Source organism: Oryzias melastigma, linkage group LG13, assembly GCF_002922805.2.
Source record: "Oryzias melastigma strain HK-1 linkage group LG13, ASM292280v2, whole genome shotgun sequence".
NCBI lineage: Eukaryota > Metazoa > Chordata > Actinopteri > Beloniformes > Adrianichthyidae > Oryzias > Oryzias melastigma.
The window spans coordinates 1,576,540-1,603,360 of NC_050524.1; the positions used below are offsets into that span (position 1 = coordinate 1,576,540).

Sequence of the window (26,821 nt, forward strand, 5' to 3'; positions counted from 1 at the left end):
ATCCAAAGGAAAACTGTTGATTTGTAGTTTGCAATGATAGTTACACATTAATGTCAGTGATTGTTCCACCGTTCAAATATCCAGAGCAGCGGTTGAACTCCAAACCTCAAGACTTGATTTGGGGTTTAAGATCAAAAGTTCAACATCTGAGATTCTTTCTGAAGGTTCTCGTTTCTCCAGGTGATGTTTCACCACTAATCCAAGGGACTTCATTGTGACTCAACCTCAAGACGTTTTTATGGTAGAAATTTCTCCAAAAAATTAAACCCCTAACTCTTAAAATAAAAAAATAAATAAAAGATTTGACGTTATGCTGAAAATACTGTCGAGTGATGGTGAAATCCCTTCACACGATAACCGGTCTTTGCTCAGAACTCTTACTCACCTCAAGCAGGCGACTACAGATTATGACTCTCAGTACAGATGTATAATTTCTGCTCGGGCTCCAGCTCAGGGACCGAGCAGCAGCGATACCCGACCATGCCATGAGCGCGAGCACCTCCACAAACCTAGTCTCATCTCCATGTATTGCACCATTTCAATTAAACAACAAAAGGTCGACAGGGGTCATTTGTGTTGAAGTAACTACCACAAAAAACATAAAAACCCACCGCACCAATATGGTGTTGATCCCGTTAAAATGTTTTTATAAAAACACTAGAATGTGAGAACCCCTTTAAAACCAATACATTGATAATCTTCCATTTTTGGAGACAGTTTGTCCTAAAAAAAAAAAAAAACTGAACACGTCAGAAAGTTGGAGATAAGCCAGTCTTGTATAGAACCCATCTGTGCCAGAAAGGTTACCCCTTCCAAGAACAAGCGTAGTACTTCAAGTACAATATAAACAATTGAAAGCACCTTGAACAGAATAAACCGAATCTGCAGCGACAGCATCATCAACGCTGCAGTAAACCTGCGAGGAACCAGTTGTAGTTTTAGTTTGGGTGTTCCCTCACACAAACAACCTCCCAGTCAAACTAAGACGTAGACACTCTGAAGTTAGACAGAACCCTTAAAATCTTCAACACCAAACACCCAACGCTGAGTCCAGTGAATACATCACACCTGCAAAGGTTACGTTTTCTGACAGAACAGTTTTCAGGTCGTCTGGGTCATTGGGTCAAGTCAAACCAAGACGACTGAAGGTTATTTTTGGGCACGGTGGACTTCAGCCCACCACCGAGTTTACCACAAAGTTGTTTGAGCTGATGAAGTAATGCAGACACCTAAAGACTGTAAGCAAGAGCCGACCCCCAAAAGCAGAGGCAGCTTCCACCTCCTGAAAGACAGTTGAAGAATGTGCAATGCAGCAAGAATCCAAAATGTGTAAACATCAAGAGAAGAACCAACACAAACATTTTCTACATTCTAAATGTGTTTAGAGCATCAATGACCCACCTACCTTTACAGTACAAACCTGTTGACTCCTCCTGAACCAGCTGTACATGAAATTCACTTTGGAGACGGACAAATGTTGAACCTGTGAGAGTTTGGTGGTTTTGTGTCTGAAGTTTGTTGCAACATTTTTGATGTAACAACCTTAAGAAAGATTAGAGTTTGTGAAGAGAGAAGCAGGTTAAGAGCTGCACCTCTAGGAGACCAAACCACAGGAACGTTGATGTGTCAACATCACCAACATCAGTATTTTTGAAAAACATGATTATTCGTTGGTCTATCAAACCATTGCAACACATTCTTCCTGTGAACAAATCCCCACCATCCAAACCACTTTATCCCTAAAGAAGAAGCTGCATAACATCATTCAATAGGAGGTCCGAGATGGACCATGACCTTACCAGACACATTTTAAAGATCTTAATCAGAAGATCTTAAGTCAGCCAGGTTTGGGGCTGTGCAGAGTTTAATATACGACCATGTATACCAAGTAACCATGTTTTCATGCAAAGCTGCTTTCACCCAAAATATCCACTTTTCTTTGAAAATGACCAAAATAAAACCACCAAGTTAGGCCAAAAGTGTCCCCCTTTCACACTCGACAGGACAAGTCTCAGTTCAGCTGAACCTCAATTTAGAAATCAAGTCAATTCTTGGATCAAAACCTGAGCAGAGAAACCCAAACGCATCACCAGGCCTGGTTTCTCCAGAAGTTTTGTAATAAAAGTATTACATTCAACCCATTGACATGATCACCAATGGACTTGGCGACCCCTCTCTTCTCCTGTTATAGAGGTACCCGCTGGTTGCAAGAAGGCCAAAGTCCCATAGACTTCCATGGAGAAACAGTTATTTCTCAGTCATTTTATTTGTTAGAATAACCATTCTTACTCCAATACATTCTTCTACTCATGTTCTTTCTAATCCTATTTTTTGCTTTTCAAAGATATTTTTCTTTATGGCCCGTTATTCAAGTTATAAACGGACCAATGAGGCCCTGCCTCAAACGTTTGACAGATTCCTCGGAGCTGGAAGCTCACTCATGATTGGTGACAGTAGTTCCTCTGAAAACGTGACTCAGCACAACTTGGTCTGACTGTCGAAGGGTTGTCAGTCGGTTCCAGTATGGCGGTAATTGTATCAGGAAGTGACGGCGAAGGCTTTAGCCTGACTTCCAATAGGAGACCATGTCCAGTTCTTATTAAGGATCTATGATTCCACCTGAACAACATCTGAATGATTTTCATGTACTCTTCCAGTGACAGATCATAGTGAGTTCCTTGCAATGCGTTGTATTTGAAGAGAAACACTTGTATTTGTCGATGTTCTTATGTTTGCATTTTACATCAGTTACATTTCTGTCTCAGTTTGGTGGAGAACCTTCTGTGTGTAGAAACCAGCTTTTTATCGCTTTGATTTCTGAATAAATCCTGAGAAATTCTCTTGACTTCTTGACGAACTCCAAACCATCAGGTTTAGAACTTCTTTGGCCGTCCGCTTTAGCAAACAGGTTTTCCGTTGGAGATTTCAGTCACTCGTCGTTCATTTGCACGTGTGGTTGAACTTCCATTGCTCCAATGTCCAGTTTATTCTCGAGTCGGGGTTCGAACTGCACCAATGACTTCATGATCCATTCACCCACGTGTTCCTTTTTGGGGTCACATCCTAATGACTTAAGGATATTTCCTACTTTCCAAGGCGCTTGTTGTTTAATTTTTCCTCATCTTCCTTCCTCTCATCTTTGCCTCCGATCTGTCCACATCAGAGCCACTTCGTTCCAGTTCCATCTCTGATCGTTTGACTCTTGCAGAACATTCTGGAATTTGGTTGAATCATAAAGTTCTCTGGAAGCTGCTGCAGGAAGGAAACTGGTTAATTTAACTCAACATAGAAACTCACAGCGTTCTACCCCAAATAAACTAAAAATTCAGAGGTCATGTTAAACCCTCTGCAGGAGGCCTCCTTTATCACTACAATAGTTCATAAACATGAATAAACCTTCACTAAAATACAGTATTTAGGAGCATGAACAAGACAAAAAGTAAAGTTTATTCTAACTTCACCTGCTTTTATTTTTTCATTTAATATTTTGTCTTTTTATGTACACTTGTTTTTTGTTTGAGCTTTAAACTAAGCTGCAGCTTTGTTTCATTTACTGAAGGATTTATGTTAAATTAGGTTAATATTGAATTTAAGTTTTGAAGTTAAGTTTAAAACCAAGAAAAAGTCTTCTAGAAAAGGTTGAGATGAAAGGATTTAATCTGAGGATCCAGAGAGGAAACAGTCGACAGGAAACCCAGACAAGAACGCTCCGCAGAAAGATACGGATAGATCAGTACATGAAAAAACTGGACAGAAAAGCAGAGAATCAGCTGAAGTCACAGGAAGTAGAAACAGAAAATGCAGACAGAAGAAGAGCCAGAATCCAGAGAGATCCAACAGAGAAGATTCAGATCAGAGAATCTAAATACGGAAGAATCTGATGTAGAAAGAGATCAAATGTAAACAGAACACAAGAGGACCCAGACAGACAAACCAGTGGAGAACCAGAGAAGAACACCCAACCAAACAGACATGCATCACCATCACAGGTGGGCGTGGCCGACGGAGAAGTCCTCCCTGATCTACGGCTCCCTGGTTGTGGGCTGGGCTTTCACACGCATGGACCCGACTACAACAGAACCAGAAGAAGTTCAATGACTCAAAGTCAAACCAGTAAACCAAAGAAAACTAGAAGAACAAACACCGTTTACTGCAGCCAAACCCATCACAGACATCTGACTTTTTAACCAGAACATTAACATAAAACAGGATGCAGAAACTTCTCCTTCACATTGACAAGAACCAACAGAAGGGTCTGTGCATCAGCGTGCAGCACCACTCTGGAAGAAGTTCACTCAGCTCAATGTTCAAATGTCCAAAAATGAAAGAAAATGTAGAAAGAAACTCGTTTACAATATAGAGACGAGGAGCTAAACGTCTGAGGTTCATGTTTTGATGAGATAGTGATTATTGTCATCAGGTATTCTGATGACAATAATCACGACATTTGATGTGAGAATGTCATCTTTGTTTGAAACAAACCAAAAACAGTCAAATCAAAGCTCCACGGCGGGACGGCCGAGCGCATAAACAAGAAAAGTAGGTCCTTACCTGTTGTAGCTCTACCTGAAAAATAAAACACACAAATGGATCCAATCGCAGTTGAAGAAGAACAATCTCTCCCTGAAAGACCTCCAAACCACAGAGTCACAACAACTGATGAAGCTCCAGCCCAACAACCACAACCTGCTGCTCAGAACAGCTACCAAAGTCCTGAAGGTCTGATCCAGACCGGACTCTTCTGAACCGCACAGTACTCTGAGTAAACTCTAAAACCTGATTCTGAGCCTCAACTTGAGCCTGACAGACAGGAAACAGCATTGAAGGTGACTTTACCACAGAGGAGGAGGAGCTTACTGGAACAGGACCAAAACTCATCAGAAAAGCATCGCAGAACCCCTTAAAACAGTCATGAGTGTGGGCGAAAATGGGCAAACGGAAAAGCATGAAATGGAAAGTAAGAAGGGCGCGGCGGCCATCACACAAAAGAACAGAGGATACAGTGGCGGCACGGCACCAGGAGGTCGTAAAGTGGCGGCACGGCACCAGAAGGTCAAAGAGCAGGAAAGAACCAGCAGCACAGAGCTGGACGCCACGTACCTTTAGGGAACTCCAACGGTGAAATTCTCCACGCAAACGAAATGCTGTGTGTGCATTAAAATAAAAGCACAAATGAAACGTCTAAAAACGTTTCACTTGTGATGAGGCTGAGAACTCTGGAGGGAAAACCTTGAAAATGTTTAAAAATTAAAAACCTGACTACTATTTTCTAATAAAGTTAGAGATGCTCTGCAGGATTCTGATCTGATTTTTATTTGACCACAAAATACATTTTATTTAGGAGCTCCATGAAAGGAGGTCAGAACTGGACCTATGATATGGAAACGTTATTGCACCAAAACACATGTAGCAGCCATGATAATATTTATTTATTATTTCAATTTTTTTGTGTGTCACGTGATGAGGAAAGAGATCATTAGGCGGACCTGTTCACCTGGGTTTGGGTTTGGTTCTGTTGGTTCAGAGAGAGGGTGTACAGGGCCCGGTATTTTTTGTTGACCGCTTTATTTGCCTTTTTATTTTGGAACGATAAAACACATTTTTTGTTATCCGTGTCTACGATGATCTTTAATAAATCAAGATACATCCAGAGAACGTTTTCATCATCTTTTTTGGGAGCGTGTCACAAACAAGGTCCTGCCGCAGCCTCTCTAGCGGCTCATGAGTCCGCAGCCGCTACAACACATGTCAGCTGAAAAAGTCCTGAAACAATCAGCTCCATCCTCACTGTGACCAATAAACACTCTGCTGAGCGTTACTGCTGCTCCCAACAGCCAATGAAAATGAAGTCACCTTCAATGCGAGCTTAGACAAAGAGGAAAAGAGCGGCGCGGCGGCCAAACAAAGAAGGACTTACTGGTTGAAGATCTTCCTGAGGAGGAAAAAGAAAAAAAAGTGTTTTTAGAAATGGCTCTTTAGGAATAAATTATAAACAGATTTCTAACATCTGAGTGATTGAAGCTAAAGACATCTAGAGTCAAAGCGTCTACGGCGCCACCATCCTGCTGGTAGCAGAACAGATTCACATGAGGCGCTTAGAAAAGGGCTGGGTATCCATTAGAATTTCCAGAAACGATTCGATTCACAAGAACCTGAATGGATTCCATTCGGTGTTAAATGGATTTTAACTAAAATGTTCAGATCATTAACATGTAAACATTGTTCTTCTCCTGGAGGACGTTTCAGTTTGGCCACTAGGTGGCGATCGCGTGATAGCATTACACTTTATTCCAGAAGAAGAAGAAAGTATGAACTAAAAAAAACATGCTTTAGACCACAAATGGTTACTTCAAAAAGTATTTCCTGAAAGAGTTTGTAAAGTTCATGTCTGAGTTTATAAAGATGTTCATTTAGTCAGTAATGTATGTTCAGGTCAACCGAGTGTTAGCATTAGCCGTCCTATGGGAAATTCTACTAAATCTTAGCATCAAGCTAGCAGACTTTAGCTTTATGTGCTAAACTGATCTATATTTTTATGAATCGGTTATTGATCTGTTGAGCTTAAATCGATTCAAATCAGCCCAGCTCTACTTTAAAGCAAAACCTTTTCCTTAAAACTCAACGAAGCTGCTCTTCCAAAGCCTCCGTGGTCGGCCATCTTTCAAAGCTTTAACTGAACAAAGACTGAAATCAAATCACCTCTTTGGTTGGTTCTTTGTGTGCTTGAGGTCCACTTCTCATTTACAGGAGCAGTCCTTCCAGCAATGAATCCTGGGAAAGATCGAGCATAGAGCCACAGTTAAGCTCTGCTTCAGTCAGAGAACTCACAGCTTCAATGGGGTCAAATGAGGGGTCTCCAAACTACGGCCCGTGGGCCGGATCCGAACACCATCAGAAACGCAGGATTTTATTTATTTTTTTGGCAAAAATTCGCCAATCGAGACCCACATAAAACGTGACTTTTATTCCCCCTTTTGCAGTCTGAACTAAGACAGAAGAAGACAGAATATTTACTGGTTTAATTTTTAAAAGGTTTTATTATTTATTTATTATTATTAATATTTAAAATGTGGCTATATGTGGCTTTCTGGAAAGACAAATCTTTACGTTTAGGCTGCGATTGTTGAACTTTTTCTGTTTGCCTACAAACCGACCCCCCCCCCCCATCAGAGAAGAAGACAGTTATCTGGCCCTCAGTTTACAGTTTCAGTTTAGACTTCAAGTGAAAAGACAAAATTAACTAAACACAAAGAAGAATAGTAACGAAACAAAAAGCTGAATATAAAAGCAGCAGTCGGCAAATATTTTTCATTTGGTAGCAGGAATTTCTTAAAAAGATATATAATTTCAACAAGATTTCATGGTAAAATACGTTTTTTTTTAGTTTCATATTCAAATTATTTAATTTTAATATATTTTGAATATTGCTTTCAATTTTTTTTTTCAAAATTTAATTTAATTTTTCAATTTTTTAATAATTACATACAGTTCAGGATGAGTATTTTATTTAACACTTTAAATTTTAGTTTTGTTTTTCTTCTTTATCACAATAAATCTTTTCCAAAAAAAATGTACACATTTGAAGCTGATCCTGATTTGACAAACACTATAGAAGTTTGTGCTTAAACATGGCTGACGGACCCTGGAGCATTTAAAAATAAGTTTATAACAATAATAAAGTAGATGAAACATTAAAAACGTAACTTAAGTCGATGTTTTAAATCAAATTACACAACAACTTCAAAGTTGTGTATAGTAACAGTCTGGGGTCTTCTTCTATTAAGGCTACAGTTTTACTGATATTTAAATTATTTTTCTACAGAGAATCAGTTTAACTCAATTCAAATCTGTCAAATCCATAATCCAACAGAACAGCTGCTGTTCCCCAAATCCAGCGGAAAATTAAACATACCGGAAAATATTTTAGAATCTAAGAGTTCATCTAACTACGTGACAAATGTACAGATTTAAATCATTAAAGAGTGATTTAAATAACTGGTTTGTAAAGAGCAGAAGCAGCCGCACTGACCTGAAGCTCCTCCGCATCCCGGAGAACCGAACCGCTCACACACCTGGACCCAATTACCCAATGAGCTCTCTGCCGCGCACGCGGGGTGTGGGGGGGCGACGACAACCAATCACTTTAAAGCTGTGTAACATTTAATTATTTGGTTCTCAGAAAAAAGTAAAAATAAATGAATAAAGAATGACGAAGGTTTTTCCTGCTTTTTTCATCTTTGAAGACATGAAGAATTGTTGTTGTTAGTTACTAAATGGGATGATTAAAATATGTCATGTATTAAATTGATCAGGTAAATGGAACCGAGAGTTCAGATAGAATAGTAACCAAGTGTTCTCATCTAAACCTTGGATGTTGTAAAAAAAAAAGTTAGTTAGTTAAATAGTTAGTTAAAATTATTCAAATTTATGAACCTTCAACCATCTTCAAAAAGGTATTCATTCATTCATACATTCATTCATTCACTCATTCATTTACTGATTTGGTCAATTTGAATTAACACAGTGAACGCTTTCTGGAATATGAAGTATTTTCAGAACCACTTTATGTCCACGTCTTGTGGAACATCAAACCAAAGCTGGGTTTGTTCAGCAACTGCTGGATGTTCTCTGTTCCCAGAGCTTTTATGAGTTTCCTAAATCCAGTGGTGGAATTATATAAATTAGCTTCTTTCACCCCTTTTCAAGCAATCAATCAAACTCTACTAACTTTAGTTAATTATCATTTAATTGTTTCTGTGATGAGTTTGAAATAATTGTGTGTTTTGTCCTGTATTTTTCAATCTATGCTTGAAATAAACCAATCAATCAATCAATCAATCAATCAATGTCAGACTGTTTTTTGTTAGGGAAGCTGCACTGAATTGTGGGAAACAAAGTTTGTTTTTGGAGTCTACTTAATGCACAAATGGAGGCTCCTCTCCAGAACCTCATCTCTGGTCATTCCTTCTCTGATGCTCTCCTGTCTTTAGGTGGAAACACTTTATTTAGGCACCAACTGCAGCTTTTACCACATCTGAATGTGAAACCACTGACCGGCCACCGAGAAACGAAAACACCTGGAAGATAAAACCAAGACAGAAAACACCATCGTCTGAGGGAAAGATTCCATAGCTGGCATGTGGACATAGACTGTAAAAATTAATGATTAATTAATTATTTTATATACAGTCTATGCATGTGGAGCCTGTAGCTGCAGAGCGGCTCACTCTCAATAGGAAACGTTGCTGTTTGCTGACGTTGGTTTATGACTTCATCTAAGGACTCCAAAGAACTATAAAAGAGTTCTGAAGTTTACCTAAAGCTCATAAATATTTGTAGCAAAGTTGCATTAAAATCCCTAATACATGCCAATTTTTGCAAAAATGTTAGCACTTTACTAAAATATGAGCTAAACTCCAAATGAAAAACTTCCTTAGATAACAAATAAGCCAAAAGAATTAATAAATAAACTAGCATGTTGCTTAAATACAAGGTAAAATCCAAAAAAGCCTAAAATTCCTCAATAAACTAAACTAGACAAAAAAATTTACCCTGTTTATAAAATATTAGCTAAACTACAAATTAGCATAAAAAACTCACTAGATGCCAAATTACCCAAAAAGCTAACATGTTGCTTAAATACTCACTAAACTCCAAAATAGCCTAAAATTCTTCAGTAAACTAAATTAGTCAAAAACGTTAGCCTGTTGCTAAAATAGAAGCCAAACTCCAGCCTAAAAGAACCCAGTAGATAACAAATTAGCCAAAAACAGGAGCATGTTACTAAAATATGAGCTAAACTTCAATTTTGCATAAAAACCTCAATAGATGCCATATTCGCCACAAAAAAGCTAGCATGTTGCAATAGTCTAAAATTCCTCAGTAAACTAAATTAATCACAATGTTAGCCTTTTGCTAAAATTGAAGGTAAACTCTAAATTAGCCTAAAAACTTCAGTAGATAACAAATTAGCCAAAAAATGTTAGCATGTTGCTAATATATTAGCTTAACTCCAAATTTTGTTAAAATTACTGTAAAAGATGAAATCATATCCCATGAATATATTTAAAGGTTTGTTGCTAATCTAATTAAAATTCTGAAATTTAAAGAATTTCTCATTAATTTCCTATGGGGCATATTTTGCTCAATATTTCAAAAACTATTAAATTTATGAATATTAAAAGGATAAGTAGTAATGTCCTGAACGAGCCGAACGTTTTAATACCGTAGCGGACTGAGTTGAGCTGGGTGGCAGATTGGGTGCATTCTAAATTCCAGCGTTCAGTGAACGCACCAGGAGACGCTGATTGGCTCTCGTTCTGTCACTCAGCCTGTCGTCGGGGGTTGGACTGGTTGGGGGCAGCTATTGGCTGAATGAGGAAAAGAGGGAGGGCCGTGCAGGAGGAGGGAAAGAAGACGCTTTGGAGATTGGTTCTCCTGTTGGCTCGGTCTGACCATAGACTGTATAAGAATAATTTATTTTTACAGTCTATGGCTCTGTCTGAAGTTGTTCGACCGGTTACGGCCGACAGTAACCAGAATACAGAACAATAAAAACGATTGAGTTTCGGCGCATCAGTTTGGATTGACGCTACCATACCGAGAATCCTGAAATCTCTGACATGAAATTTAGTTTTTACGTGGTGAAAACATAAAGAAAGGAGCTGGACAATCACTATAGTGTGAATGATTACTTAGCAATCACACAATTATAAACACAAAATCCTCTTCTGCGTCCCTGAAAAAGTTACTCTTCAGTTAGTTATGTCACGTTTTTGGTTTGAATGAGGAAATATTTTCTTATTTTACTGAATCCAAACAGATTTACAGAACATTTAGACAAACGCATCAAACAGTGGCGGTGGTTGAGTCTCCTGCCGGGTGACGCTGACGTCACTCTTTCAGGCGGGCAGATCCTCTCGAGCGCACCCGCTCTGAGAGGACAGGAACGACAGATCTGCTTCAAAGGTGTCTCCAAAATCACCACACATTTGTCGCTATTGCTTTTAAGACAATAAGTGTCAGAGGGTTTGGAACGACGTTAAGTGTCGGGAGAGTCAGCAGAGCAACACTGGAGCTGCTCCGTCACTACCGGGAAAAGGAGGAGAAAGTGAAAGTGAAGCAGGACTGAGGGTAAGAACGGAGCAGGAAGAGAATAGTTGAGTCCTCATTTTTCTCCATCCTAAAGTGTTGATCGGACTGTGAGACGGTTGTGTCTCTGCAGAACATCTCAGCAGAGCTCTGGGCCTCGGAAGATGTTCTGGGTTTACTGTGAGGGATGCTGCTCCATGTTTGTCATGAATCTTCTGCCCTCACGGACCTAAAGATGAGACGTTCCGAGGAAAAGGAGGGAAACGAGCTCAAGTCCTCGACAACTGATGGATCCAAAGATCAGGATCCAAACTTCAAAGCTGAACCTGGATCTTCAGGTGCAGAGTAAGTCAATCTAAAGAAAACAGATCCATGTTGAGTTTGTGTGAACATTAACTGCACGTTAGGATGAAGGAATGACGAAGAAATCTCATTAAAAGCTGAGCCACCACTTTAATTGACTACATTTCACTGTTGACTAAAGAATAAACAAATACTTTATCAAATTCAGACTGCAAGATTTACAGAACCAAAATGCTGCATTTATATTTGTGTTTTTTTGTTTGTTTGTTTATTTCCTGTTAGCTAGGGCTGGAACAGATCATCACAAAACTCCCAGTCACGGTTTTAGAGTCACGGTTTGGATCATTTTTCAAATCAGAAAAAAAAACCACATAAAAATAAAAGCTTTTAATTAGTTTTTTGAAAAACGTCGATACACATATTTAATAAAACATATATAAGGTACTTCAACACTCACAAATATATACATCACGTGAAAATATTAGGTCATTGAGGCCTATTTATAAAACCAAACATTAAACTATATCCATATATATGATCATATATTACATTTTTCACACTAAAATGCAAATTATTTATGAAATATTAGTTATTTTGGTAACTTTTTTCTAAAACGACTCGAGGGGTTGCTGTTGAGAGTAAAGGTTTATAGAGGATTACGCAGAAATACGTGAACAGATCAAAATACCACTTTGGGGTCCTTTATAGTGAGGAATAAACAGGATAATACACTGAAAAGCTCAAAAAGCTGGTCTTCGTCGTGTGACTCCTTTAAAGACATTTTTGCACTCAAGATATCCCAACTTCAAAAAAGATACTCAGGATGCCTGAAGTGTTGTTGTATTGATAAATAATGACAATAACTTGTTGAGGAACCTTGCAGCTTTATTCACCAGCTCGTAGCGTAGCTTGCATACCACAGACCTGAGCACAGTCACATGTATCACTCCGCGTAGGGAACTATATTCAGTGCTTGAGAGACATATCACAACAATGCCCATATAAACAAATGTGCATTGTGAAAAACTGCATATTGAAAAAAAAAGTAAGACAAGCAGAGGATGTCAGAATTTACTACTTCAAATTATTTCATTATGTCTCCTGCTGCTACAAAGCCCCTCCCACTGGTTACAGACGGAGCAGCAGCGGGTCACCTGATACAGTGCTTGGGTTGGGCATCAATTGGGTTTTATTCAGTTCCAATAGGTTTTTTTGTTTCGGTTTCTAATCGGTGCCAATTTTGGTACTAGAGTAACACAAAATAATGTCTACATCTTCCCAAATTGACACATTTTCATTCCCAAGTTGACACATATTGACATAAGGTTAAGACCTCCGCCTCAAAAATTGACGTTTTGGATTTCGTCTTTTTTTTTTTTTTACATGCTGGCTCCTCCCGTTACATCAGAGCAATCAACCACATAAGGTGGCCACTTTTGACCCACATTGAATGATTGTAGTAAACAAAACTATTTACTTGAGTAATAATAGATATGGCTGCACTGTGGTGCACTGGTTAGCGCTCTTACCTCACAGCATAAAGGTGCCTGGTTCGAGTCCCGGCTGGACAACCTGAAACAGAACCACCAGCTGGGTCCTTTCTGTGTGGAGTTTGCATGTTCTCCCCGTGCATGCGTGGGTTTTCATCGGGGACTCCGGCTTCCTCCCACCGTCCAAAAACATGCTTCATAGGTTAATTGGTGACTCTAAATTGCCCCAAGGTGTGAATGCCCCCGCGACAGACTTGGCGACCTGTACAGTCGTACCCCGCCTTCGCCCGTCAGCAGCCGGGTTAGGCAGCCCAGTGACCCCGAAAGGGACAAAACCAGTTTAGAAAATGGATGCATGAACTGGAGAACTGTCCTTGAAATTCTCCACAAAAACCCAATCGTTTGTTTGTATCTGCAGACGTCTGCAGGTCAGACGAAGACTCCATGCTACAGCATCCAGCTGTGGGTCCATGAAGAGCGACCTCTCTAAGGATCTCCCTATAAACTTCACAAATAAACCTTCACCTTCAGGCTCACGGTAAGACTATCTCTGAAATGATGGGAGGTCAACTTGCCACAAGGTTTCAGTGAGAGACTAAAATCCTTCAAAAGTACATTCTCCATAAAAACTCAATCATTTGTTTGTATCTGCAGACGTCTGCAGGTCAGACGAAGAGTCTATTCTTCAGCATCCAGCTGTGGGTCCATGAAGAGCGACCTCTCCAAGGATCTCCCTTTGAACTTCACAAATAAACCTTCACCTTCAGGCTCACGGTAAGACTGTTTTAGTCTGAACTTATGCCGGGCCAGACACAGCAGTTTTAACGACTATAAAACTTTAGACAGCTTTCCTACAGAAATATAATCATCTGTTTATATCTGCAGACATCTGCAGGTCAGACGAAGAGTCTATTCTTCAGCATCCAGCGGTGGGTCCATGAAGAGCGACCTTTCCAAGGATCTTCCTATAAACCTCAGAAATAAACCTTCACCTTCAGGCTCACTGTAAGACTCTGTATCTCCTGAACTGATAGGAGGTCAACTTGCCACAAGGTTTCAAAGAGAGACTAAAACCCTTCAAAAGCACATTCTCCACAAAAACCCAATCATTTGTTTGTATCTGCAGACGTCTGCAGGTCAGACGAAGACCTGATTCTTCAGCATCTAGCTGTGGGTCCATGAAGAGCGACCTCTCCAAGGATCTTCCTATAAACCTCAGAGATAAACCTTCACCTTCAGGCTCACGGTACTTACCACATGGTTTCAAAGAGAGACTAAAACCCTTCAAAAGCAGATTCTCCACAAAAACTCAATCATTTGTTTGTATCTGCAGACGTCTGCAGGTCAGACGAAGAGTCTATTCTTCAGCATGCAGCGGTGGGTCCATGAAGAGCAACCTCTCCAAGGATCTTCCTATAAACTTCAGAAATAAACCTTCAGGCTCACGGTAAGACTCTGTACCTCCTGAAATGATGGGAGGTCAGCTCAGACCAAAGGGAAAGAAGAAGCCCCCAGATAAGATGAAAGATTGCTTAGAGCAATACACTAAACAAGCAGGGGGACAAAGTACTGGTATCCCTCCCTGTGCCTGGTTAAAACTTGTAAGTCCATGGGCTATTTGGGATTATGGAAAAGGCTAAGCCTTAGCCACAACTGCCTTTATGAGTAAAAACAGTAAGGCAAAAAGCGGAAAATGGCCAAACCTGTACGAGGCACTCAGGAGGGCTGCAAGAAATATTGAGGTCATCAAAGACGGCGGTCAAAGAGAAAATGTTCATACGTTTATATGGGTGTGCTGCGAGAGATAGGTTGTAGTGAACACTCTACACATGTAATAGTAAGTAAAGGTGAAGTAGGTGAGACACAGGCACGTTTTACCGTTTTTTTATTGCGTAAACCCCCTTCAAATCCTGTGAACTGCACAAGAAGCCCTTAGTGCTGTTCATGTGAGACGTGCATGGTCCTTGTGTGCAGCCAGACTAATTGCTGCTCACCTGGATCAGGTGTGTTCAGTCAATCAGAAACTGCGTTGATTCAATCCAACTAATCAGCATCTACTGAAGCAGGGTTAGCTGCAAACAAGCAGGGCGGTCCCCTCGAGGAACAGGGTTGGTGACCCCTGAACTAGAGTGTGGTGTAAGGACACTGTATGGCAGCATCACCTGTACATCACAAGTGTGTGTAAATTTGATAGCAAATACTTCAAGATACCTTTACCACACACACCTTAATGATATATTCCATTTATGATGTCCCTTGAGGTGACTATATGAGCCTCAAGGGAACTGCAGACACACCTGGGCTCCCCTTTTGATGCAGCCACTCCTCAAGCAAAAAGTCTGCAGCAGCTGTACGAGTCAACCTTCTGCGTGACTAAGGAGAGTTTTGTGACATGGACTCTTGTTGCTAAGCATAATAGACAGCATAGGTTATGCAGGTTGATAACCTATTTAGGGTCTATCTCTGGCATCCAGTCCTGGAGTGGCGGTGCCTTGTTTTGTCTTTAGGCAACACAACAGAGCTATGAACAGAGCACTCTAGTACTCTGCTCCTGCTGGTTTTCACGTCTCCAAAAAACATTTGTTGGGAAAGAGGCTTCAGTGCTCAGCTTTCTATTCACTGCCTTCTTTCTTTCCTCAGTGTCCACTCTAAGAGGAAGAGAATTATTATTTCTGAGGAGGAGCAGCCATGTGGTAAAGGACCAAGAAGAACCAAGAGTCAGAGCGGAAGAGTCCAAAGTGAGACTGAAGATTTCATATCTGAATACTAAAATTCTACTGGTGTTGTATTGGGCTTTTATGAATTTCTCTGCTGTCATTCTACATCAGATGATGGACTAATGGAGCCTTTAGATGAACATCAGATCAATTTGAGGCGAAGATTTGAACATGCAACTGAAGGAAGTGAAGAATCTGGAAAGGAGAAGCTCCTAAACCGGATCTACACAGAGCTCTACATCACAGAGGGACTGAGAGAAGACGTTCAGACCCAACATGAAGTGAGGCAGATGGAGACCTCCTCCAAGACCAACAGGTTTCATGATGCTCCAATCAGGAACCAGGACATCCTGAAACCTTTACCTGACCAACATGGACCCATCAGAGTGGTTCTGACCAGCGGCGTCGCTGGAGCTGGAAAAAGCTTCTCGGTGCAGAAGTTCACTCTGGACTGGGCCGAGGGCTCGGAGAACCAAGACATCAGTGCTGTGGTTCCTCTTTCCTTCAGGGAGCTGAACCTGATCAGAGATGAGCAGCACAGTCTTCTCACTCTGATCCAGCGGTTCCATCCAACGTTCCAGAAGATCCCAGCAGAGCAGCTGTCTGTCTGTAAACTTCTGTTCATCTTTGATGGTCTGGATGAAAGCAGACTTTCTCTGGACTTCAGCAACAGTCAGGTGGTGTCTGATGTCACCCAGAAGTCCTCCATCAATCTGCTGCTGATAAACCTCATCCAGGGACGTCTGCTTCCCTCAGCTCTGGTCTGGATCACTTCCAGACCTGCAGCAGCCAATCAGATCCCTCCTTCATGTGTGGACAGACTGACAGAAGTACGAGGCTTCAATGATGCTCAGAAGGAGGAGTACTTCAGGAGGAGATTCCCAGAGGAAGAGCTGTCCAGTAGAATCTTCTCCCACATCAAGAGCTCCATGTCCCTCTACATCATGTGTGAAGTTCCAGTCTTCTGTTACATCACTGCTGTGGTTCTGGAGAACATGCTGACCACAGAGCAGAGAGGAGAGCTGCCCACCACCCTGACTGACATGTACTCACACTTCGTGATGGTCCAGACAAAGAGGAAGAAGAAGTACAAGCAGGAACATGAGAAGACCCCACAGGAGCTGGCAGAGGCTGATAGGGAAGTCCTTCTGAAGCTGGGAGACCTGGCATTTGAACATCTGGAGAAAGGAAACATCATGTTCTACCAAGAAGACCTGCAGCAGTGTGGTCTGGATGTCACCGAGGCCTCAGTGTACTCTGGAGTTTGTACTGAGATCTTCAGAAGAGAGTGTGAGATCTTCCAGAAACCGGTCTACAGCTTTGTTCATCTGAGCGTTCAGGAGTTTCTGGCTGCAGTCTACATGTTCCACTGTTACACCAACAAGACAAACAAATTACAAACGTTCCTGAGGAAATGTGATAACTATGGTATGAAAGATGCAGTAGAACTTGATGAACTTGATGAAAATTCTGAATTTAACAGCGAAAATGAAGATGATTACATGAGTGACTATCCCGACAAAGAAGATGACGATGAAGATAACTATGACGATGAAAATATAAGTGAGAATGAAGATAAAGACGAGTATGAAAGTGATGAAAATGATGAATACAATGATGAAGATGAATATGATGATATCAATGAGGATGAAGATGAAGACGAGGATGAAGATGAATATGATGATATCAATGAGGATGAAGATGAAGACGAGGATGAAAATGACGAAAAAGACGAATACTACGATGAAGATGGATATGAAGACAACTATAATGAGGATGTAAGTGACTATGAAGATATAGACGAGTATCAAAGTGACGACAAAGATGAATCTGATGATGAAGATCACTATTATGATGATGAAGATGGAATAGAGCAGTATGATGACAGAGACATGTGGAAAGACAAACCTAAAGTCAAATACGAACTTGGAAATGGTGACTCAAACATCTCAACTCTGGATGAGTTTCTGAGAAAAGTCATGGAGATGTCCCTGCAGAGCAAAACTGGACATCTGGACCTTTGTGTTCGCTTCCTCCATGGCCTCTCTGTGGAGTCCAACCAGACTCTCTTAGGAGGCCTGCTGGGTCAGACAGAAAACAATCCAGAAGTCCTCCAGAGAGCCGCCAACAATCTGAAGAAGATGAACAGTTTCAAAGTGTCTCCTGACAGAAGCATCAACATCTTCCACTGTCTGATGGAGATGAAAGACCTCTCCGTTCATCAAGAGATCCAACAGTTCCTAAGGTCAGAAAACCGAACAGAGGAGGAACTGTCTGAGATCCACTGCTCAGCTCTGGCCTACATGCTGCAGATATCAGAAGTGGTTATGGATGAGCTGGACCTGGACACGTACAACACATCAGGCGAGGGTCGTCGGAGGCTGATCCCAGCTGTGAGGAATTGTAAAACGTTCAGGTGAGTCCAGGAGGGATTCTGTTTTCAAATCTGAGCTGACTACACCTCCTCTGGGTTCTACGACAGAGTTCAGATTATTTCTAAACCACACCTGAAAGATTTAGTCCGGATGTTTTGAAAAAAAAAAAAACCTGAAAACCTTTGGATGAAATGGAATTGTTGCGGATATTTTCTAACACATGCTGGTCCATAATACACACAATACATTAGTCATTGGTTCTGACTGACTGACTGACTTTCTCCCTACAGTGTTCTCTCATTTATCGCAGGAGTTACCCTCTAAAAACAACCCAATAGGTGAATTGTTATGTTTAAGGATGTAAAACTCCTCACCACACCCTTTATCAACTTTTCTAATGCCGACATGAACATTTCCCCATTTTTCTCACACTTTAAACTCTCAAAGTTTGAACCTTCATAGGAAATAAATCCAGTATCCCAACAGAGATCTGATCATGATCAAGGTTTAGGTAAATGTGACAAGCTGAGCACTTTCTGTACAAGAGACACAGCACAGAGATTGGTTGACAAGGTCTACAGCCAATCAGGATGCAGAACACAGCGTGATGAAAAAAAAACATGTAAAACTACAAAATGAAAAACAAATTCACTGAGCAGTGAAACCGCAATAGGTGAACAGTTGCTGTAAATCAACAGTTGTAGTTTTTTCAGAGCTAAAATTTGTGCGTCATTACAAATGTTCCTCTTCTGCCAAGACAATATCGGTGACGTGTGAGGTTACTAATCTACTTGTGTCCGTTGTTTAAAGATGAATCAGCATTTCAATGTTTAGGACCACAGTGTTTAAAGTCTACAATGTTTGAAAAAAACACTCCAAAGAAAGGAAACTGCGGGATGACAATATGTGAAAAACAAAATGAAAGTGAAATTGGTCTTTTGACAAAGTATTAAAATGACCCCAGAGATTACAAACAAATATATTCTGTTTCACACCACATGGATTGTTAAATTTGTGAAGACATTTTGCAGATTGTTTGTTAGTAACTGTTTGCAGAGATTCAAACACAAGACTCATCAGAACCAGCTGACCGGCACTAAACAGACAGACGTTTGGATCTGTGTTACATCTTCTCCATGGTCTCTTCTCTCAGACTTTCCAACTGTGGACTCTCAGAGGGTGAATGTGAAGTCGTGGTTTCAGCTTTGAACTCCAACCCGTCTCATCTGACAGAACTGGATCTGAGTAACAACCAGCTGATGCTTTCGACAGTGAAGGTTCTGTGTGCTGGACTGGAGAGTCCAAACTCCAGACTGCAGATTCTGAGGTCAGAGCTCTTTTGTTGAGGTTGTTATGAGTTTACATTTGCAGCTGAAAGGATTTTGTCCAAATGTTCATCAGTAGTTTGGGTTTTGGTAATTGCCCGCTACATTCAGGACTTTGAGTGCAGCGGAGAAGACACAGAACCATCGGACCCAGTGCACCTGACATGTGGTTCTTGTCAGATTCATGCACACAGGTGATCTCATCCATTCTCTTCTGCATCCAGATTGGAGAGCTGCAGTTTGTCAGAGATCAGCTGTGCCGCTCTGGTCTCAGCTCTGAAGTCCAACCCGTCCCATCTGACAGAACTGGACCTGAGCGGAAACAAAGACCTGTCTGATTCTGGAGTGAAGCATTTCTGTGGTCTTTTGGAGAGTCCGGAATGCAGACTGAAGTCTCTGAGGTCAGTCTCCATGTCAAGTACAGTTAGTTTTGAGGGCTCCAAGTTGACATCTTCAAAGAAAAAAAATATTTTTAACCCCTTGACCTCTTAATTTATTTCCAGAGATTCTAAAGTGCCTAAGTACTCTGTCTGACTTCTTCCTGTGCATTCCAGTGGCTGTTTTAAAGTATTGAGTAACTGACCAAGCACTTGTAATACAAATCAGCAATGGAATAAATCCAGAATAACTTTCAGGTGGAGCCTCATCTCTTTTTTTACCCTTCCTGTGTTCTGACTGGCGCACCATCTTGTTTCCTGTTAGACCTCAAACCCAATCAGTGATACAGTCCTACATTTACTCCGTAACATGAACCTGCTGCCGTGCACTCTCCTTCATGTTGTGCTGTCCTGATGAGCTGTTCCTCTGGATGCAGACTGGATGACTGCGGCTTGTCTAAAGCCAGCTGTGACGCTCTGGCCTCAGCTCTGGAGTCTGGTGGGAACCATCTGACAGAACTGGACTTGAGAGGGAACAAACTGCAGGACTCAAATGTTCGGCCGCTCCAGAACCGGATGACGAGTCCGCAATGTAACCTGCGCACACTAAGGTCAGTCCAGCTGATGGCAGCAGTCAAACTCTGAGATTCTGTAGAGAAGCTGCGGCCAATCACAGCAGCAGAAGCTCCACTACAGCTGACCGATGATGCCTTCTAACTTCTTCTCTTTGCAGATGGAAATATTGGCACTGATCGGATCATGGGTTCTGACGACCAAAGCCAGTCCTGCATTCAGATGTTTGGAGAAGAGGAGGTGGAGATGACTGCGCTGGAGGATTTGGAAATAATTTATTTGTAATTAAAAAAATGTAAACAAGAGAAGACCAACAACAGATGTATATATCTATGCAGAGACATATCAAACTCAGGATAATTTGTCATTGATGTTAAATGAAAGGTTCCTATTCTGGGTTTGGAAGATCATCGTGAGGATATTGTTTTAGGGATTTTATTGGTGCTTTTTATATTTTATTGTTTCATGTTTTTATTCATATTTGATTTTCTGTCCAGCACTTTGGTTGCTGTATGTATACATAATAAATTGATTGGGTGATTGATCAGGATTGGGCATCTCTGTTGTAGATTGCCCGTAGTGACTCCAAGGTTGGAATTCCTTCTTCTGCTGTCACAGTGACAGCCTTCCTTCTGGTTTTTCCAGAATCTTCAAAGCTTTCCTTACTTTCAGATGTGAACTGATCCGATCTTAAAAGTGATATTGTGCACCGCGTACGCCCAACTCGAGTTTCAATCAGTAGATGTGATGCTAAGTCTTAGTGTCAACTGTCCTCACAGGTGGATCCAGGCTAATTAGCCTAAAAAACTAACAAAAAAAGCCCAAATTAGCCAAAATAGCTAGCATGCAGCTGAAAAATTAGCTAAACTGAAATATAAAATACAGTTCAGCCTAATTAACAAAAGGAGGTTATAAAAATACACTCCTGTGTATGAAGGTATTATAACAGTAGCATCTGTCCGCCACTAGAGGGCATCACCGATTATCTGTTGGTTCAATTGCTGGAGGGGGCTTGTTTAAAAAAGGGGGGGGCAATAATTTATTGAAATTGATTCTTACATTTTAAAGCTCTTTTTATTTCCAAGATAACCTTTAGTATTTTTAAAATTTCCTTTCATCCATTTTCAGTCGGCTTCATCTCTTTGACAGTCACGGGGTTGCTGGAGCCTATCCCAGCCACTCTTGGGTGAAGATGGAGTACATTCTGGGTGGTTCAGGGAAACACAAGGAGCAGCAAATCACATGGGTCATAAAATGAGGACAACGGAGTGCCTGGAGTAACTCACGTCAGCCACCAGATGGCAGCAGAAGCCTGAGTTTCGATTCCTACTGTTTGGTTCTTAGAGATGCTGCAGTTGCTTCTACTGTAAACTTAACACAAAAAGTTATCAGTTTTTGTGTCGCTTTAATTCAATAGACGATCAAATGGTTATTAATTTATATGGGGGTTGCATGGAGGTATAGTGGTTAGCACTCCCGCCTCACAAATGGTTCAAATCCCAGCTGGGACCTTTCTGGGACGTTCTCCTCGTGCATGTGTGGGGTTTCTCCGGTTTCCTCCCAGAGTCCAAAAACAAGCTTCACAGGTTCAATGGAGATCTTAGATGAACCCTTAGCTCTGAATGTGCGGTTGTGTGGTTCCTGTCCAGGGTGTACACCCTACAGTAGCTAGGATAGGCTCCAGCAACCCCAAAATGGATTCAGCAGGTTTAGAAGATGGATTTTTTTTGTGAATAACAACTAATTATTAGGGCTGATAATTGATTAAAACATTAACTAATTAATCAAAAATCTGGAAAAAAATTCATCTCGATGATCACCTTTTTTTGTTGTTTAGTGTATTTGCCAGCCACTTATTATCTGCAAATTATCATAATAAGAAATCACACTCAAAATTAAACATTTAGAACGTTTATTTTTAATCCTTTGGAACCTATAAAACTCAGTTTTTGTCTATATTTGAATTTTCTGCATTTTCAATTTGAAATACTACCTGCTTGTTAATTTGGTGTCATTTTAATCAACACAGCCACATTCACACTAGACATAAAGTCATGCGAAAACAGAAAATTCCATCTGGATAAATAGGATTCATTTTGCTGGTGAAACCTCAAAAATGTTTAACAAACGGTTTTTACAACACAGAATGAAAGTTTTAGCTGTAATTTTGTGAAAACAACAAGAATAACATTTGTTAAAAAAGTAATCAACATGTTTTTGAATGAAAAGACAAAAGAATCCAGGCTAAAGTCACACCAGGCAGCTCCAAAAATAAGAATTTCTCCCTGATGTCTATTTGACATTGTTCCTGGAAGTCTGTACTTCTTTTCTTTCTTTTTTTTTTCTCATAAACTTTCTTTATTGGATTTGTAGAGTTTCCACAATTTTTTGACAACGCCGGTGGTTGTTGTTGTTGAAAATTCATGCCGGTCTCCTTGCCAAAATAAAATGATCGGTTTCCTCTTTGGATTTATTTTTTTTCTTTAACCTCTTTGGATTTCTTATAACGGACAGCTCCGTTTGGCTCCGCCCCTCATAGCAGCTGTCAGATTGACGTTCGTTTGCTGCCTTATTTATTAAAACTACAAATAAATGCCATATTTTCTCTCTTTAATTTAATAAAATCTCAATCACAGAATCTATAAAAAAAGTTTAAGATTATTTAGACTGAGTTTTATTACTCTGATCTCACAGCTGCACAGCAGGACGCCTGAGCACAATTAATAAATATTAACAAATTAATTATGTTCTATTTATCGCGCGTTAACATTCCCAACCTTAATAATTATGTATGACTTTTCCACTTTGCTTTAAGGCCCAAAGCACTATACACACACATTCATATATTCATGGCGAACACTGACACCAACCTGTAACCACCAGGAGTAATATGGAGTTCAGTGTCTTGCCCGAGGACACTTCGGCACATGAGCGGGTAACCTGTGATTCTCTACTGTAGACCACGGCCGCCCCATTCTACTTGTGGAGGGAAAAGTAACAATATTTTTGTTTTATTTGATAAAAATATTCATCTCCTACATAAAACCAAATGTTTATCTGAGGAAACTCTGGTGCCATCAAGTGGAATTTCAATGTTTCAATGTCAGCAGTTTTAAGTTTCTTCTGTTTCCCAGGCTCCCAATGACGATCTCCATGGAAACCACCCCTCCCCAACACAAAGGACCCTCAAGACCCTCCAAGTCAAACCGATGAAAACGGTCCTACCTGAGCTGCGGAGACCCACAAACAGCAGCAGAGCTGGAGGCTCCATGTCCTCTCACTGTGTCCTCCTCCTGGGCTCCTCCCCTTATCACTCCAGCGCTCTGGCTCCGCCCACTCAACCTTTCTGACTTCCTGTGAGCTGCAGCTCACAAACGTTCCTCAGAGACAGAAGTTTTGAAGATTTTGTTGGTGCTGAGCATTAATGAGAGTTTCATTTTCCTAAAGTTGGGGCTCAGAACTTCACAATACAAAGTATATCTTTGGTCAGGAGAAAGTTCAAGGGTAACGAAGAAGTGATCAAATACAAAAATCAAGAGTCTTGTTCACAAGTGAGGGAAATATTCAAGTGTGAGATCGACAGGGGCTGCACGGTGGAGCACTGGTTAGCGCTCTTGCCTCACAGCGAGAAGGCCCCGGTTCGACTCCCGGCTGGGACCTTTCTGTGTGGAGTTTGCATGTTTTCCCCGTGCATGCGTGGGTTTTCACCGGGGACTCCGGCTTCCTCCCACCGTCCAAAAACATGCTTCATAGGTTCATTGGTGACTCTAAATTGCCCCTAGGTGTGGATGTGAGAGTGAATGTGTGTGATTGAGGCCCTGAGACAGACTGGCGACCTGTCCAGGGTGTACCCCGCCTTCACCCATCAGTAGCCGGGATAGGCTCCGGCACCCCGCGACCCCGGAAGGGAAGAAGTGGCCAAGAAGATGGATGGATGAGATCGACAGGCGGATTGGAGCGGCTTCCGCCATTATGCGGTCGCTGCACCGGTCAATTTACTGGTGGATCTTCGTTCCAGTACTCACCTATGGTCATAAGCTCTGGGTCATGGGCAAAAGAAGGAGATCCTGGATACAATGAGTTTCCTCTGGAGGGTGCTGGGCGCTCCTTTAGAGAAAGGGTGAGGAGCTCAGTCACTCGGAAAGAGCGTATAGTAGATCCGTTTCTCCTCCACATCCAGAGGAGCCTGTTGAGGTGGCTCTTGGATCTGATCCGGATGCCTCCTGGAGAGGTGTTCTGGGCATGTCCCACTGGGTGGAGGTCCCGGAGAAGACCCAGGACACGCTGGTCTGGGAACACCTCGGGTCCCCCCAGAGGAGCTGGAGGAAGTGACCGGGGAGAGGGAAGTCTGGATATCTTTGATTAGACTGCTGCCCCCGCGACCCGGTCCAGATGAGAGGAAGAAGATGATGGACGGATGCTCGCATCTGTGTGTTTGTATGTGTGGAAGTTTGTGTAGAATAGCTTTGTGTGCGCTTGTTTGTGAGTGTTTGAGTGTGTACATAACCTGTTTTAGCAACTTTTTAAAAACATTTTCTCTCTTTATTTTGATCCTCACATTTCCTCCATGCTGCCTCCACCTCCTCTTTCCCTCGTCTTCCTGAATCTTCCTCATTCTGACACTTTTCCAGGTAGCACAGAGCTTAAGCTAAAAGAGATAAAAGTCAAGCTGCACATGACAATATCTAATGATCATTTCTGCTCAGAGGAACTTTCTGTTGAACTGTTCATCTTTGCCTCCACGTTTGCAGATCTATTATCAAGGATCCTGTTTCCTGATGCAGATTCTAACTGTCTGAACTAATCTTTGGGTTTGAAAGACAGCATGCTAAAACTGATATCAGAATCATGGGGGAAATTAGTTGTTTTGGTTACATTTGTGCTTGAACAATCTGAGGTCGAATCAGAGCAAGTCTTCCTTCTTGAAACGCTTCACCACTCGTTCTTGTGGATTTACCAGACTGAAGAAACCACTTGGCACAGGGTGGTGGTGTGAGGATGACTCTGGTGGTGAGGATGATGAAGAGGACGGGGCAGAACAGATGTGGAAAATGAAAAAGGAAGATTATTGTCCAGCGTAGGTACCTCCACTCAAAACTCGATCTGTGCGTCAGAAGTGTCCAGTTTCAATGATAGGCACACTTAACCCCCGGGCTGTCCTAGGCATGTTTACATGAGAAGTTCTTCAGAGTCACTCAATTTGATTCAGTTCAATTTTGAGTTTACATAGTTTACACATTTCAACACATTTGTTTAGAAATACATTAATAATCTATATTCTGTATATGTTTTGAATATATTTATATTAATCTTAAACATTTCATATACGGTATTGAAATAATACAATTGTTAATAGCATACAGTGTTACATGGATTCTCAAAAGGAGATCATTAACACTGTAAACATTGTTCTGCTTCTCCTGGAGGGAGTTTCAGTTTGACCACTAGGTGGCGATCACGCTACAGGATGACACCTCATTCCAGAAGAAGAAGAAAGTTTGATCAAAAAACAATGTTTTAGACCACAAATGGTTACTTTGGAAATATTTCCATAAAAGAGTTTGGAAAATTTATATTAAAATGTTCATTTAGTCAGCAATGTATGTTTAGGTCGACTGAGTGTTAGCATTAGCCATCCAATGGGAAATTGAACCTTAGCATCAAGCTAGCAGACTTTAGCTATATCATTTTTTTATCGATTATTGATCTGTAAAGCTTAAATCAATTCAGATCAATTAATCGCTTCCAGTGCTTGTATAAACATAACAACAGCCGTTTTATAACTTTAAAAAGTTCGTGCTACAACAAAAAGTCATTACTTATTTAAATGTAACCGTCTGTGGTTCGGAGCGCACCAACATGAAGAAAAGAGCTTCTCGGCGCGGTTTAGCCTCGCGGAGGAGGACTGCTTACCCTGTGTTTGGAGGGTCGGGTTTGAAATCCTGGACACACACTTAAAATGCCCCTTCAATGGGAGGGGACGGGAGAAGGGAAGAGTTCGGATTGGGCCCAAAAACACACCTTAGGTAGCGGGATAAACAGGATAAACATCGATTGAACACACTTAAACTAATTTAAAACTATTTTAAAACTAAATAGTAACTTTTTCCAGCACCCTAACCCAAACCTGTCCCACGTCTAGTAACCTGATCTGGAACCGTTACTGATCAACATCCGGTACTAATCTGCGTCCAGTACCAGGTTTAGGTTAGGGTTAGGATACCAGTGCGGTCCACGTATTGGTACTGGTTTGCTGCCCAAAGGTTGGGGACCCCCGATTTAATTGGAACAGCAACCACTTCAAATGACCACAAGGTGGGGACATCCTGAATGTACATTTTTGACATGGAGGGGTCCTTAACCATACGTCAACGTGTGAAGACTTGGGAATGAGAACGAGTTGCATTATGTTACCAGAATAAGATGACATTGGGCTGTTCATAACAAAAATATAAACTGATTTGATATTATCGTCCAGCGGGCCGGATCTGGCCCCCGGGCCTGACTTTGATACATGTGCAGTAATATATATATATAAATGGTTTGGACCAATCTTACAAGTCATCAAGA

At 41.1% G+C, this 26,821-nt stretch overlaps 1 protein-coding gene across 3 annotated transcripts; it reads left to right on the plus strand.

The window, feature by feature from the left end:
• The first annotated feature begins 10,921 nt into the window (after positions 1–10,921).
• On the plus strand, positions 10,922–20,801 carry LOC112149566. Of its 3 annotated transcripts, XM_024277342.2 has the most exons (13): positions 10,922–11,133; positions 11,225–11,436; positions 13,303–13,422; positions 13,539–13,658; positions 13,770–13,889; positions 14,011–14,130; positions 14,218–14,331; positions 15,525–15,622; positions 15,713–18,017; positions 19,130–19,303; positions 19,526–19,702; positions 20,116–20,289; positions 20,412–20,801. In XM_024277342.2, the coding sequence occupies exons 2-13, from the start codon at positions 11,279–11,281 to the stop codon at positions 20,428–20,430; spliced, it is 3,699 nt and encodes a 1,232-aa protein (XP_024133110.1). In that variant the 5' UTR covers positions 10,922–11,133; positions 11,225–11,278; the 3' UTR covers positions 20,431–20,801. The 3 variants fall into 3 exon arrangements, with proteins under 3 accessions (XP_024133110.1, XP_036070598.1, XP_036070599.1); XM_036214705.1 differs by lacking the exon at positions 13,539–13,658; XM_036214706.1 differs by lacking the exons at positions 13,539–13,658; positions 13,770–13,889; positions 14,011–14,130.
• The last annotated feature ends 6,020 nt before the right edge of the window (positions 20,802–26,821 follow it).